Source organism: Parambassis ranga, chromosome 24, assembly GCF_900634625.1.
Source record: "Parambassis ranga chromosome 24, fParRan2.1, whole genome shotgun sequence".
NCBI classification, from domain to species: domain Eukaryota; kingdom Metazoa; phylum Chordata; class Actinopteri; family Ambassidae; genus Parambassis; species Parambassis ranga.
In genome coordinates, this window is record NC_041043.1 from 11,427,127 (window position 1) to 11,440,539 (window position 13,413).

The window sequence follows — 13,413 nt, forward strand, 5'->3', positions numbered from 1 at the left end:
AACAATACAAAACTTTTTTTTTAAAAATGATACAAAAATTGGGCTTTTTGTGTGTAGCATAAAATATCAGTGTTTACTACTCACTGTTTCTGTGGAGAACATAAAATTCAACTGCAGCTTGGTCTTACTCTTACTTACTGGGTGAGGCTCATACTTTCAAACATAGAAACACATTTTTTTTAAAAAATGTATAAATATACTCTCTCTATATATTTAAAATTTTTAACAAATAATTGTTCATTGAATGTTTTCCCGATACAGGATACTGTGAAGGCCAGAAATAAATCAAAAGTTGAAATGATAACTTAATTTTTGTAATGAAATAAAGATGCCAATATGGTTACCATGTAATAATACTAAGGCTGGCCCATTCTCTGTGTGTGTGTGTGTGTGTGAATAATGTGTAGTTACATGAGATGGCAACAGATCAAACACTTGAAATTCTCAGTAGACCCATTAAAAAAGAGTAAAAAAAAAAGTTTCATGAGTGAAATACAGAGGTCAGTTTTTGAAATCAATATCATGCCTTTGGATATATATGATAATGCTAACCGGGCTTAAATACTTATAATTACAACACTGCTCCATTGGCCAATTGTAAAACAACAACAAAGTCATCATAGAAAAAAAAACAAATAAATTAATCAAGTTGTTCTTTATATTAATATCAAAATTCGTAATTAACAATACAGCCCAATGCAAACATAGTCACCGTTTCCCCATTTATAATACAACATTGATAATAATACAGACAAGACCAAAGAGATGATAGGGTGTACGTTTATAAAAACCCAAAGCAAATTCTATATAAAAGATTTAAAAAAAATGTAAAGTCTTTGGTTGGTTGAAATCCAACAAGTGTGAGTGTAAAAACACCGGTGGCATAAAAGCCTCTCCCAACTGTTGTACCACAACAAATATGAACCCCACGACGCTGCGTCCAGCACAGTGGGGGTGTTGATGTTTCCGGATCAACGTGCGTCTACATGACCAGTGTCCTCGTAGGGTAAGTGTTGATGTACTTGTGGCTCTGTTCTGACGCCAAAATGTGTTCCTCTGTTTTCCCGCAGGTCACCTGCTCCCAGGAACTGAGCTGCTGTTAGGTAAAGGAACAGAGGAGGGGTTAAACTTTCGTAATGAATTTTATTTTGAAAGTATCGTGTGTTAAAACATATACACACCTGTAGTGGGCTATTCATGCCTCTGTGAGGGTGGTGGTAAGTTTTGTGTCCATCATCGCTCAACAGAGAGCTAGTAAGTAGATCCTGAACGAAAATGCAAAAACGAAATGTTATCATTAAGCTGATTTACCTGACAGCTGCACCATAATACAGATAGAACAAAGAGAATGGACGATTAGAATTAGCAAACATTCAAAAAAAGACGTCAAAGGCTAACTTACAGGTACTTCCTGTGCAGGGCCATTAGGTGAGAAGAGCTGTGTGTGGAGTTCTTGTGCTTCCCACTGCATGCAGGGGCTCCTCTCACATGGGGACTCCACCTGCAATCCACAACACATGATGGTCATGCAATGTGTCTAACAAACATATCGACATACACCAGCCTCAAACAATGCTCAGTTATCAAGAATGTTGAAAAATTGAAGATGTTAAAATCATTTAATAGTATTTTTATGTTTTTCTTCTCATGTTGAGTGAACATTACCTCTTGTTTTATCTTCTTCAGAGGAGGCTGCTCAATAGCACACTCCATCGGTTCCTGCTTGATGGACTCAACCATCTGCTGCTCCATTGTGGTATTCTGGAAAAGACGCACATCCCACAGTCAATTTCAAGCACACTAAAACATGCAGTAGTAGTTCGCACAACAGTTCAAAGACTCTCACCAGTAGTTTGAGCGGTCCATACTTGGCCTCTTGAAGGGCGAGGGTGGATCTGAAAGGTGTGGGTGTACGAGGAGTGGACTCTAGAATTGACCGACGGATGTTTGGAGTGCGGAACCTGAGAGAGAGAGAGAGAGGGAAGAAGGTGGGCGTTTAGGCAAAGACTGCTGCACCACACGTCTGCATCATAAACAGGGTGAGAGGCGAAGCCACTCACATTTCATTCTCCTTCTGGGACCGGACAGAGTGGTTGATCAGCGGCTTGGTGTCCACAGGCGAGCTCAGTGGTAAACTGTCGGTGTCAGAATGCTCTGGGCTCATTGACAGAAACTGCAAAGCAAAAGGAAGGAAACCAATCAATCAGAGAGACTCGACAGGTTTCAAGCAGTAATAATGTGGCTCAGATCATAGAGAGAAATCATGGAGAAATGGAGAGAAAAGATGACTGGAGCTTCAGAGGATGAGTTAAACTATGAGAAAAGCTAGAGCTAAATGGTTGGTTGTCGATGTCAGCAGATAGCAGGCTGGTGATTGGATGGATTCTGACACACTCCGCTATATGAACTACCTGTGAGGGTGAAAAGGATAGATTTCTGACTGGTGAACACTTGGGGGTAGAGCAGGTGAAACCAGCCCATGGTTCACGAGAGGTTCTTGAGCCCTGATTGGGCAAGACCCTGTCTGTTTTGGTCCTATCCGACAACGGACTGGCAACGGCCTCGCTCACTGAGGAGAGGCTCTGGGAAAAGGGCGGGAAAATATGGGTCAACGCCCACTACTAGGTAAAATCTATGTGCCTCATTTCTAAGGGATCTTCTTTATCTACATACAGCAGCTCATCAACATACAAATGTTAATATAAAATACTGTTTAGAGACAAAGACAAAAAAGCCACTTACTGAATCAATGACGGACTCCATGAACTCTGGGATAGTATTTGAGAATGCTGGGCTGCTGTGATGGCTGTTGCTGTTGTTGTTGTTGTTATTGTTGCCGCCATTATCGCTGTGGGCACGTGTTGCAGAGGCGCTCTCCTCAGGTAGGCAGCTCTGGTCAAGAGGCAGGGCTGGGGCAGCGGTCTGGTGATGAGGTAATGACATAGCTGTGCCGTCTGAACTGTTAGTCAATGAGCTGTGGCTCGCCCAGCTTGGATATGGCAAATTAATCTGGAGGAGACAAAAAGGAATGCGGAGAGTCAGGGCTGGAAACAACAACAGAGAAGAAGAAGAGGGATTCTGGAGGCTAAACATCTGACAATAAGAAAAATAGAATAAAGGGAACTTTATGTAAAGGTTGACAGAAGTGTTAAGTAGAGAGTTGCACAAGGGGTCACACACACACACACACACACAATGGTGATAAGCCCTGTTTCATCACTTTTGCAGAAACAGACCCCCCAGATGTTTCCTCCTCCTCCTCCTCCTCCTGCACACACACACACCCACATCCAACAACTGTCCTTAAAACCAGGGTCGAAAACGCATGCACATAAATTACGCTGTCACAATTTCGAACGCTGGTGCTCGTCCTAAACACAGATGCAGAGACTGTGACTCACTGGTAGTGATGGCTGGCCTCTGAGCTCATTTTCTGTTGACATGAGCAGTAGTTCGATCTCTTTCACCCTCTGCTCCTTCTCAGGGTCCTCCTCACTATAGTGTCTCTAAAAGAAAAAGAGGTCAGGAGAACATTAGCATTGATTAAACTTTGTTTTGCCATTCTGCCCCATAGTAACTCCTGCTGACTGTTGTGGTTGCTTAAACACTTTACCTGTATAGCAGCGGTTCCATGCTGAGGAGCATTTAGGATGTTCAAATGCAAGGACATGGGGAAGGGCACCTGTTAAAACACAAACATTCCCTCATTAATAAATGAATCTGACACAGATAGATTATCTGTCCACATCCCAAATTCCACTTACTCTGTGTGTGTCTGGTATGTGGTAAGTGTAGTTGAGTGGTGACAATGGAGGCAGCTGTGCATGACTGGGTGAATGGTGGGGGAAGCCCATGATGTGACTAGAGGTCTTGACGTAGCCGTGGCTGATGGACAGCGAGGAGTTACTGGCCTTTGCCGTGTTCTGAAGATAGCCCTCTTGTTCCACCTTTCGCCTCATGGTGGAGTTCCAGTGGTTCTTGATCGCGTTGTCGGTCCTGCAACACATGTGAACTTGGAGGTTAATTATTAGAGAACACATCCACACACTCACGGCATCCTGACAACACATCCTGGTACTTGATAGCATTATCAATACATGCACAGGCTGCCACAGATAGAGAAAGTCTCAGTCACAAACACACACTTACACATGTGCACAGTTGATAAGGTTATCAGAGTGATTAGAGTAATCTCCCTTTTTCCTGTCATTCCACTCCAAATATTCTCTTTATAAAGACCACCCAGTCCTAACGTTACCTTTAATAAGCTTGTGAATTGTACATTATGTGTCAACTTAATGTAGCATCCCTCCTTCAGTGTCCTCCCCACCATTTCAGCCTCTAAACCACAACATTGCGCAGCTAACCAAGGAGAGTTCAGTGATTCATTTCGCTTCTCTTTTTCCATCTCTCCGTCTTCTTCATTCGTCTGCCTCACCTGCCAGGGAGCAGCTTAGCGATTTCCGCCCAGCGGTTTCCCAGCTTCTCATGTGCCTGGTAGATGATTCTGTCCTCCTCCTCGGTCCATGATGTCTTCTTAACCTCTGGGTTCAGGTGGTTGTGCCAGCGCTCGCGGCACTGCTTGCCAATGCGCCCCTTCAGGTGTTTAGCGATCACAGACCAGCGCTTGGCTCCATATTTCTGGACCAGCTCAATCACCTGGGGTGTTTGTTGAGAGGGAGGTGAGAGAGAGGAGAAGGAAGAAGAGTGCGAAAAGGAAGAGAAGTGAATGGTAGTAGATGGCATGAGGAAAGAGGAAGGAGTAATAACAGGGAGGAGAGGGAGAAGTAGAGTACAAAGACAGGCAGGTGAGAACAGACAGAAAGAGAAAACAAGTTAAATCTCAGAAATCTATACTGTGTCCTTTAGTGCTTCTACTTTTATCCCATTTGTCTTCATCTATCTTTGAACTAGTAGGGGTGATTGGGAACACCTGCTGCTAAGAAGTGAGGGAGTTTCCAGTGGAACGTTAGCCACTCTGCTAATCATTACAGTGGCATCTGGGTGGAAATATAACTCCTTTGGATTAGCTCAATAAACACTCTACAGGTTGTCAGAAACTTAACATGTTAGATGTTGTGTAACCGCAACTTTCTTTTTGGGAAACTGTGCAACAGCAGTCAAGGTGTTGCTACAGAGTAGTTGCTTTAATCACACAGGAACACAAGTAATTGTTTTTAACCTGTGTGTCTGTCTCCTGTGACAGAATCCTAATACAACGCCACTGCTTTAAGGGTGCTTTCTTACCCTCTGGTCCTCCTCTTTGGTCCAGGGCCCTTTGATGAGTTCTGGGTTGAGAACCTTCTGCCACCTGTGTTGACACTGCACATCTGTACGGTTCTGGTCAGTGTAGAGAGCAGAGATGTGTGACTGATTTGTGCATATAAATCAGAAGCTCTGATTAACAACACAGTGCTTGGTTTGTTAGAAACATCGCACTCCCAAATGTTGTTTATCTCTTTGTCTGTTACAGAGAAGGACTACTTACTGTTAATAGGCTTGCGATGAGTTTCCAGTCTTCTGATCCATGATGTTCAACAAGTTTCTTTAACTTCTCATCCTGAAAAAACAGAATGCAGAATGTTCTTAAGCTCAAATCATTGTTATAGGGGTTGTAATCATAGCTGAAACAAAGTGTATTGTTTGGTATGTGCACACTATTAAATTGTCTTTTTTTGTTGTTTTTATTATTTAGACAGGTGATTGTGTGTACCTCTTCTCGCGTCCAGCGTGTTTTGCCAAGGTGGCGTTTTCCTGCCTTAGCCAATGATCCATCATAATCATGTTCATACATCTCGGTCTCCTCCTCATCCTCCTCACTACTGTAAACACTGCAGACACACAGATGGAAAGAAACATTTAGAGAAAAGGTGGAGGGGACTGTGTGAAAAGGAGCATTGTAAGACGATAGATAGCTTAATAATGGCACAATGAGGACCAGACTATTACAAAAAAAACACCTCCCTAATAATCTCTTCACAGAGTGCATAAAGACTTCAGCCCACTCTTTAACTCATCAGGTGTCAAGACAGAGAACCAGTCATTCTTGAAGGTTTGGGTGCAGGCTTTTAGCCAAGACACCCACAAGGGGAGGAAGAGAGAGAGAGAAAGAGAACGAGTGAAAGAGAGAGAGGGAGAGAAGCAACTCAGAGGGAGAGAGGGAGGGAGGATGAACAGGTTCCAATGTTTTTGGTTTCCACAGATACTGGGATTGGCACATGCGATCATAATTTTGTGCATGTTCAGACCTGCAAAAGGCATTGTATAGCAGAGCCACGCATGCTTGCACACACACACACACACACACACACACACACACACACACACACACACACACACGCAACACACTGATAGAAGTGTTTGGATAACCAATCAGAATGTAGAGGACGGACAACGTGGAAGCCAGGTAAGGTACTTCAGTGTCATACAGAGCGACAGGTGAACAGGAACCCCACCGTGTGTGTGTGTGTGTGTGTGTGTGTGTGTGTGTGTGTGTGTGTGTGCTTGTAGAGGAGGATGCTGTGCTATATGCTCCTTATTTTACACTGATATCATAATATTATCAGCAATTAGTACATCAGAAAGTTCCCAAACAAAATTAATATGTGTACAACAAAGCACAGATGCACTAGTTTAGATTAAAAAATGCAACATTGTGCATTTCGGAATAAAATTTAAAATGACCACATACACCCAGATAATAACCATTAAACTATAATTAAAGGATAATTAATAGTTTTCTCCTGATTAATTCATGCTGAGAATCATCAATTCACTGCATTCCTTGTCCCATGATGGCCACTGCTCACATTTCTTCACGTTATCAGTGTGAAACCATGAGAATAAACCAATAACCCAAACTGAAAACAATGAGTGGTAAAAACTAGAGTAGCAACTTCGACTGCCAGCGTAATTTAAGTAAACAGACGTGTTATTTTCACGGTGAAGTGGCGCTCATAGACCGATAGAGAATATAGAGAATATGACTTTCTACTAAAATTTAAAAAAAAAAATGTGGAGAACACAAGAAAATGCAGTCTAACTTCTTCACTAGAGACAACAAGTGCACAGAGGACGCAGCGAGAGCGCAAGTTTCCAAAACAGTGAGCGCTCGTCGCTCACAAGAGATGCTCCGGAGTGCGATCTACTTTTTTTTTTTTTAATATCACGGTGGTTTTAAAAACGATCCATCTTTGTGCCGACTAAACTATTTAATGCATCTATCTGAAATGAAAGCATCAAATCAGCATGTGTGTGATTCATAGCAGCCACAGTGACCTACATCCTCAATGATTAAACGTATAAAGCCTCTAGCTAAACAGCCATGTATTGTTCTTACGTATAAAGTATCAAAGTCCAAACACCGTTTTACGCACAAAGTTGCATTAAAGCGCGCGTGTTCGCATTCACACACACACACACACACACTCTCTCTCTCTCTCTCTCTCTCTCTCTCTACCCCCAGTGACAGCAGCGCGAGGAGCGCACATGCCAGATGACCACCACCTGTCATTGGCGCGAGCGAGGCACCCGCACCGCTGCTCAGCGTTAACGGCCAAAAACACACAAAAAACAAAAACCGCCACACAAACACCAAAAAAAAGAGCACAAAACACTACACAGCTCATTAAAAAACACACACAGGATAAAACCAGTAAAATGCACAGCAATAATGGCTCCGATAATACGCACAATAACTACGCCTGTACAGCAATAAGTTTAAAAAAAAAGAAAAACATTAGTTATAAAGGTTTATAATGTGTATGAGTTTACCTGTTTCTCGGCCGCCGGGTCATGTTAAAGTCTGGACAGCGGCTTGCAGGTTGCGCTGAGCGTGTACTTTCGCTATCTGCGCTCGGTTTGTTCTCCCGGCGAGGAGGCAGGTTGACATTAATTTAAACTGCACAGCCTACAGCAGACTGCGCTCCTCCCTTCCTTCAGATCCCGGTCAATTTGGCGCTCCTCACTGCTGCGCCCTACTGCGCATGTCCAAGTGTGCTTCAGGGACAGTCGGTTTTTTTTAAACTGCAACTACAACGAAAACAGAATAAGCAAGTTCTTTCATAAACTTTGAGGAAATTGTGATATTTTCTGAATAATAACTGATTTTATATATTTTTATTGAGATTATTGAGGGAGGTGACCCAGTGCTGTTTAAATCAAATATAGTTTCACACTTATTTACAGGATCCAGGCTACACCTTCTAAAAATGCATTATCTAAAAATCAATAAAAACACTTTGTAATAGTGTATATTAGCATTGACAACACATAAAATAACTTTTACAATGGGATAACATTTAAAGCTGAAGGATTTTACAGCACGGCGCAGATATTCTGCGTTTGAGACTTTATAAAGTGTCCTTGAAGGCACCACGTTGCTGCACTGAACCCTTGTCAAAGGCGCGTTTTGCCTGATAGTCCGCGCTAAACGCCTGTTTTTTTGTCAACACAATCTACTTCTGCTCTACTAGAAAAAAAAGGAGAAGGAAACTAATGCATCTGGATGGAGTAAACAATAGGTTGCAAATGCTTTTCTGTTGACTACCTGATTGTAAAGTGCCTGCTGGAGTGACAGATGTTTCCCTGTGATAAAACCTGCAACAAAACCGTGTCTTATCTTGTTCTTTAGTCGCCTACATAAAGTTTGAGAGAGGAAAAAAAGGTTTCTGTCTTAAAAACACGTATATATTGTTTTATGTTGTCTGGTTGTTTTCCAGGTTAGTGAGTTCCTATTTGAATATATGCAAAAAAAAAGAATCCCTCTTATCTAAATTATAATCAAGCTGAGCCTGTTTTTCTGCAACGATGAGTAATAACCTGCTGAATTCTTAGTTATATTGCATAACTTCTGCATTATTCTTAATAAAAAAAAGCACCCATGGCTCGTCCTGTATTACGATCCTTTTGTTTTGGTTGAGTTCTCCTTTCTCCTTGCGCCTGGCCTGTCCTCACTCAACCATTCATTGGAAGATGGAGGAGGGGGGGTGGGGTCAAGCTTTATTTGTATAAATGTGTCTTCTCTTTGTATTAGTTCCTCCATACGCGACCGTATTGTCCTCGTCACTTATAATCACCATCACCCCCAAACCAGACTATTGTCCCAGGGCAGTCATCATAATAGTGGGCTGATAACACGCGCGTACACACACAGACACATGGACTGAACATTTCACTGTTTGATGCAACAGCATGTAAGACTCAGTGAAGTGAAGCACTTAGAAATATTTATCTGGACATGCTTTAAATGGCTCTTCTGGTTAAGGGATATTGTTATTACAGGACTATAATATATATCAGATGCCAGGTTACAATCACTTATAGGGTTCAAATCCTATACACACACCTGTGTAAACAATGTGGTCCCTGTAAAAAAAAAAAGAAAGTTTTTTCGACTCTGGGAGTTGGTATTTCTAATCTATTCAAATCAAGCTTTAATTACATAGGAGCTATCACGCAAGATCACAATAAAAGCTGTCCCACATACAGTCCAAAGTGGGTCAGTAAAAAGGGATGCAGCACAAAAAGTACTTAAATACAACTTAATCTGTTAAAAGTAAATATATAAATAAAAACATTAGCATTCTCTGTGTGCACAAGTTTCCCCGTATAGCTGTTCGCTGAACAAGCCTGGCATGTTTTCCTTTCCCTCGAGGGTAATATTAAAAAGTACATCTTGTTATCTGAAACCAAATTTAAAGGAGGGAGTCAGGGTATGCAAATCCCCCTATATAGTAGGTTAAGCAGGAAGCCAGAGAGAGCCACTGACTCTTTTAGCTGAGGACATTTGCATGGGCGCGATTGGACAGGTTAAGGCCAGGTATTGTGATGGGCTGGCTGCCCCCCCACCCCCCCACCCCCTTTGCAAAGCATTGTGTGCACAGGTTGGTTCATTTGAATGCTTTTAATGATGGCTCCTGCAAGCCTGAGGTATTCTTATTATTATTATTATTCCACCAGGCTTTTCAAACCCACAGTGGTAAAGGCCAAAGAAATGTGCATTGTTAATAGTTTGTATGTGAGTGTGCGTGCCTTTGTGTGTGTAGAGGTGTGCACAGAGTGTGATCCTGCATGGTTATGTGGTTAAAAATACCAATATGTTACCTTTTTGTCAACTCTATCTTCATATGTTTCAGATTTTATTACAAATATGATTAAATAATGTGAGTAAATATTGAGAATCTTTGAATTTGGTTTATTTTAGCACTTTAAGGACCTTGTGTTTTTGTGTCAGAGGCTGCCAGGGTTGTGGGTTTTGCATTTTCCCTGCAGGGTGAGTCTCTGTGAAAGACTCTCCTGCCTTGTGCCCTTGGCAAATTATGTAAAGCATTACCTCATACTCCCTGCCAACTTTTAGGATGGGCTTCACCCCCTCACCCATGTGTACAAAGGCTTTGTCTTCTATTTCTCTGGGATTAATGTGTTTTTTAGATTTACATGCTGTTGTCCACAGATTTGCCATCGTCTGCTTTCACTTGATTCTGTAGATACCACAGTCATCCACTCGATACCAACCATTACATGCAACACTTTGACCACCTAGAGTTACAAAAAGAACATGCAATGGATGCACAATTATTATTTTTTTGTCCAAAAATATTATAATTTACACATTGTTTATCTATCCTCCAACCCCCCTTGTTCTTCTAGCAATCTGTCCATCCATCTGTTTAATCCGTCTAATCAGTGCAGCATTAATTCTAAAAAAAAAAAAATCCTTCTCGCTCACCCCCGATTTATCGATCAGACTTTCCGAGAACTCTTTGACCACATTCGCTACACAGATTTGACCAGATAAGACACTAGAAGGAAACAAACTCTCAGAAGCATCATAAAGGTGTGAAATGTCACACCTCAGGCTTGCTGAAGAACATTTTATTCATCACGAAAAGTCTTTGCTGAATGAAGACAATGCAAACATATATTTGGTATTACACTGTGTTGAAGATTTTTTTTTGAATCACAGAAGACAAGAGAAAAGCTGTTATCATTGTAAGACTGAGTCATACATTTCTTTTCTCTTAGGAAACATGCTCCATTTTCATTTCTTTTCAGGTGCTGCTGGGTTTTTAAAATGCCCTAGAAACATTTTAGAGTTCCTTCTCCGTGTCACCTGTGTGACCCTGTAAAGTGAGCCTATTTGTTCCTGTCTATTTGCATGCATGTGTGCAGTTGTTTATTTTGACATGTAGATGTACAACTATGACTTCAAAACGCAGGAAGTGGAATTTAGGAGGGGAAACCTCCACCCACCTAGAGGTTCACATGCACACACAGACACACACAGACACACACACACACACAGAGTAAATAAACGCTATCCCCTCCTGATATGAATGATGCCCCATCTTGTTCTTACTGTCAATTAAAGCTGCTCTTCGTCAAACTGTCAGTTGCAATATGAGACGTTCATTGTGAAAAGGTCTTTACAATTACCTAAGCACAAATCTTTCTTTATTCTGCTCTATTTTTAGTGTAGGGGAGACACGCCAAACCTCATATTTCATGTCAGACTGCAGATGTGCAAGCGTATACTTCACCTGCATCACAGGCAGTATCAGATTATTGTGTGACATTTCCATCATCTTACCTTACATCAGCACAGGGTGTGAGATCAAAACACTAAAATGGATTAAGAAAAAAAAAACGTGCATATTTCTTACTATAAAAGGCATTTTGCAGACCAATGCACAGAGTGCATGCACATGTTTGTATAAAGTACAAACACAAGCACTCTTTCCCCTTTGTGGTAGCAGGTTATAGATTTCTTGTGGTGCAAAACGATAGAAGGAAAAAATGATGTCACCATGGGGCGTGTGTCTGTGTGAGGTGTAGAGTGTGGGCTCAGATGGGTTTGTCTCTAACCATAGGGCATAACCTTTAACTAAATAGTTTTTCACACCCCGAGATCATAGGTGGGATAGAAAATTAAGCGTCTATTTCATGCAGGCAGACTGTCTGTTCTTTCTCTGCAGTTCATGATCTCGAAAACAGTGTAATGCAGAGAATGAAAAGCTTTTGTGTTGTTATTTCCTATCTATGCATTGTCTTTGTTATTGTGATCCAAGAGCAGGGCAAACCGTTCAGACATTTTTGATAAGTTATTATTAGTTTGATTGCTGCAAAGTAATGTAGCTTTTACTAAAATGTTCAGCCCATTAAGAATGAATGGAGAATGTTCTCCAAACTCCCCCAACTTTGACCTTCAACTACTTCTATACTACTTTGTCATACTTTAAGCTACAGAAACTGTTAGACTATCGTTCTGTTCAGCTATTTGACTACATTTCAACTTGTGTTTAACTATTTTTAAACTGTTTTAACTATTCCAATGATTCAACAATTTTTAAAATGATTTTTTTTACATTAAAGTGAATGGAGGAGCACTTTCAACCCATTCAACTTTGAAAGGCTAAAACTCTGTGATAGTTTAACTGACAGACACCATTTGACTTTTAAACTGCTCACAAAATGTTCAACTAATAAACTTGTATTCATATGTTGGCTATCTTGATTGGTTTTTGAACAGGAAGTAGTTTATCAATCAAGTATTTTTTGGGCTGCCACAGAGTTTAACATTAGCGCGTATTGGGTGGAATGTTGAGTACCAGAGTGGGCGGAATCTTCAGCAGAGTGGAGAGAGGCTGAGGAGATGCCTGAAAAAGAAATCTCTCTAACCTGCACTCAGGCCTGCAACGTCCAAGTTTTTTGGCGCAGCATATCTTCAGCATACATTGGCCGATTTCAGCCATTCAACTATCAAAATGTTCATCTCACAGAGAACATTCCGGGTCAAGTTTTTTTCAAAAAATTATAATTTTTCAAATATTAAGCAATTTTACTGTCATTTTTAACATGGGAGTCTATGAGAGAGCCCTTAAACAAGGGTCATCTGCCAAATGTTGATGAAGATTCTCAGTCATCCAGGTCATCATACGTAGAGAAGATGCAAGGCGTCTGGACTTGTAGAGTTTTCTAGAAGACGTTTCGCTGCTCATCCAAGCAGCTTCATCAGTTAGTTACTTCAACATTTAGTGCTATTGTTTTTAAGTTTTTTTTTAAGTTTTACCCAGACCCACCCACATAGGTCTGTAACCACATATAAACCATGTTTCCCCACCAAACAGTTAGAACTGATGAAGCTGCTTGGATGAGCAGCGAAACGTCTTCTAGAAAACTCTACAAGTCCAGACGCCTTGCTTCAATCTGCCAAATGTATCTCCTCCTACAAATTTCAAGCTACAGACTCCATTTTAGTCCTAAAACGCTCATTAGATGCTACTCTATCAAACTTTTTCTAATTCGGAATCATTTCCGCACGCCAGGCTCTCAAAGCTGGAGTGGGTTTTGATCTCTCCTCTGCTGTTACCATGGTGACAGGCTAACACACAGAGGCATACAAAGCTCGGAATT

At 41.2% G+C, this 13,413-nt stretch overlaps 1 protein-coding gene across 2 annotated transcripts; it reads right to left on the minus strand.

The window, feature by feature from the left end:
• Positions 1 to 397: 397 nt before the first annotated feature.
• Positions 398 to 7,910, minus strand: myb (v-myb avian myeloblastosis viral oncogene homolog). 2 transcript variants are annotated; one of them, XM_028397852.1, is made up of 15 exons: positions 7,774 to 7,910; positions 5,714 to 5,831; positions 5,489 to 5,560; positions 5,248 to 5,340; positions 4,439 to 4,659; positions 3,765 to 3,996; positions 3,614 to 3,682; positions 3,402 to 3,506; positions 2,743 to 3,009; positions 2,061 to 2,173; positions 1,847 to 1,961; positions 1,666 to 1,761; positions 1,403 to 1,501; positions 1,182 to 1,265; positions 398 to 1,093 (listed from the first exon to the last, which is right to left on the minus strand). In XM_028397852.1, exons 1-15 carry the CDS (start codon positions 7,794 to 7,796, stop codon positions 983 to 985), a joined length of 1,818 nt encoding a protein of 605 aa, XP_028253653.1. In that variant the 5' UTR covers positions 7,797 to 7,910; the 3' UTR covers positions 398 to 982. The 2 variants fall into 2 exon arrangements, with proteins under 2 accessions (XP_028253653.1, XP_028253652.1); XM_028397851.1 differs by having other exon boundaries at positions 398 to 1,096.
• Between the last annotated feature and the right edge of the window lie 5,503 nt (positions 7,911 to 13,413).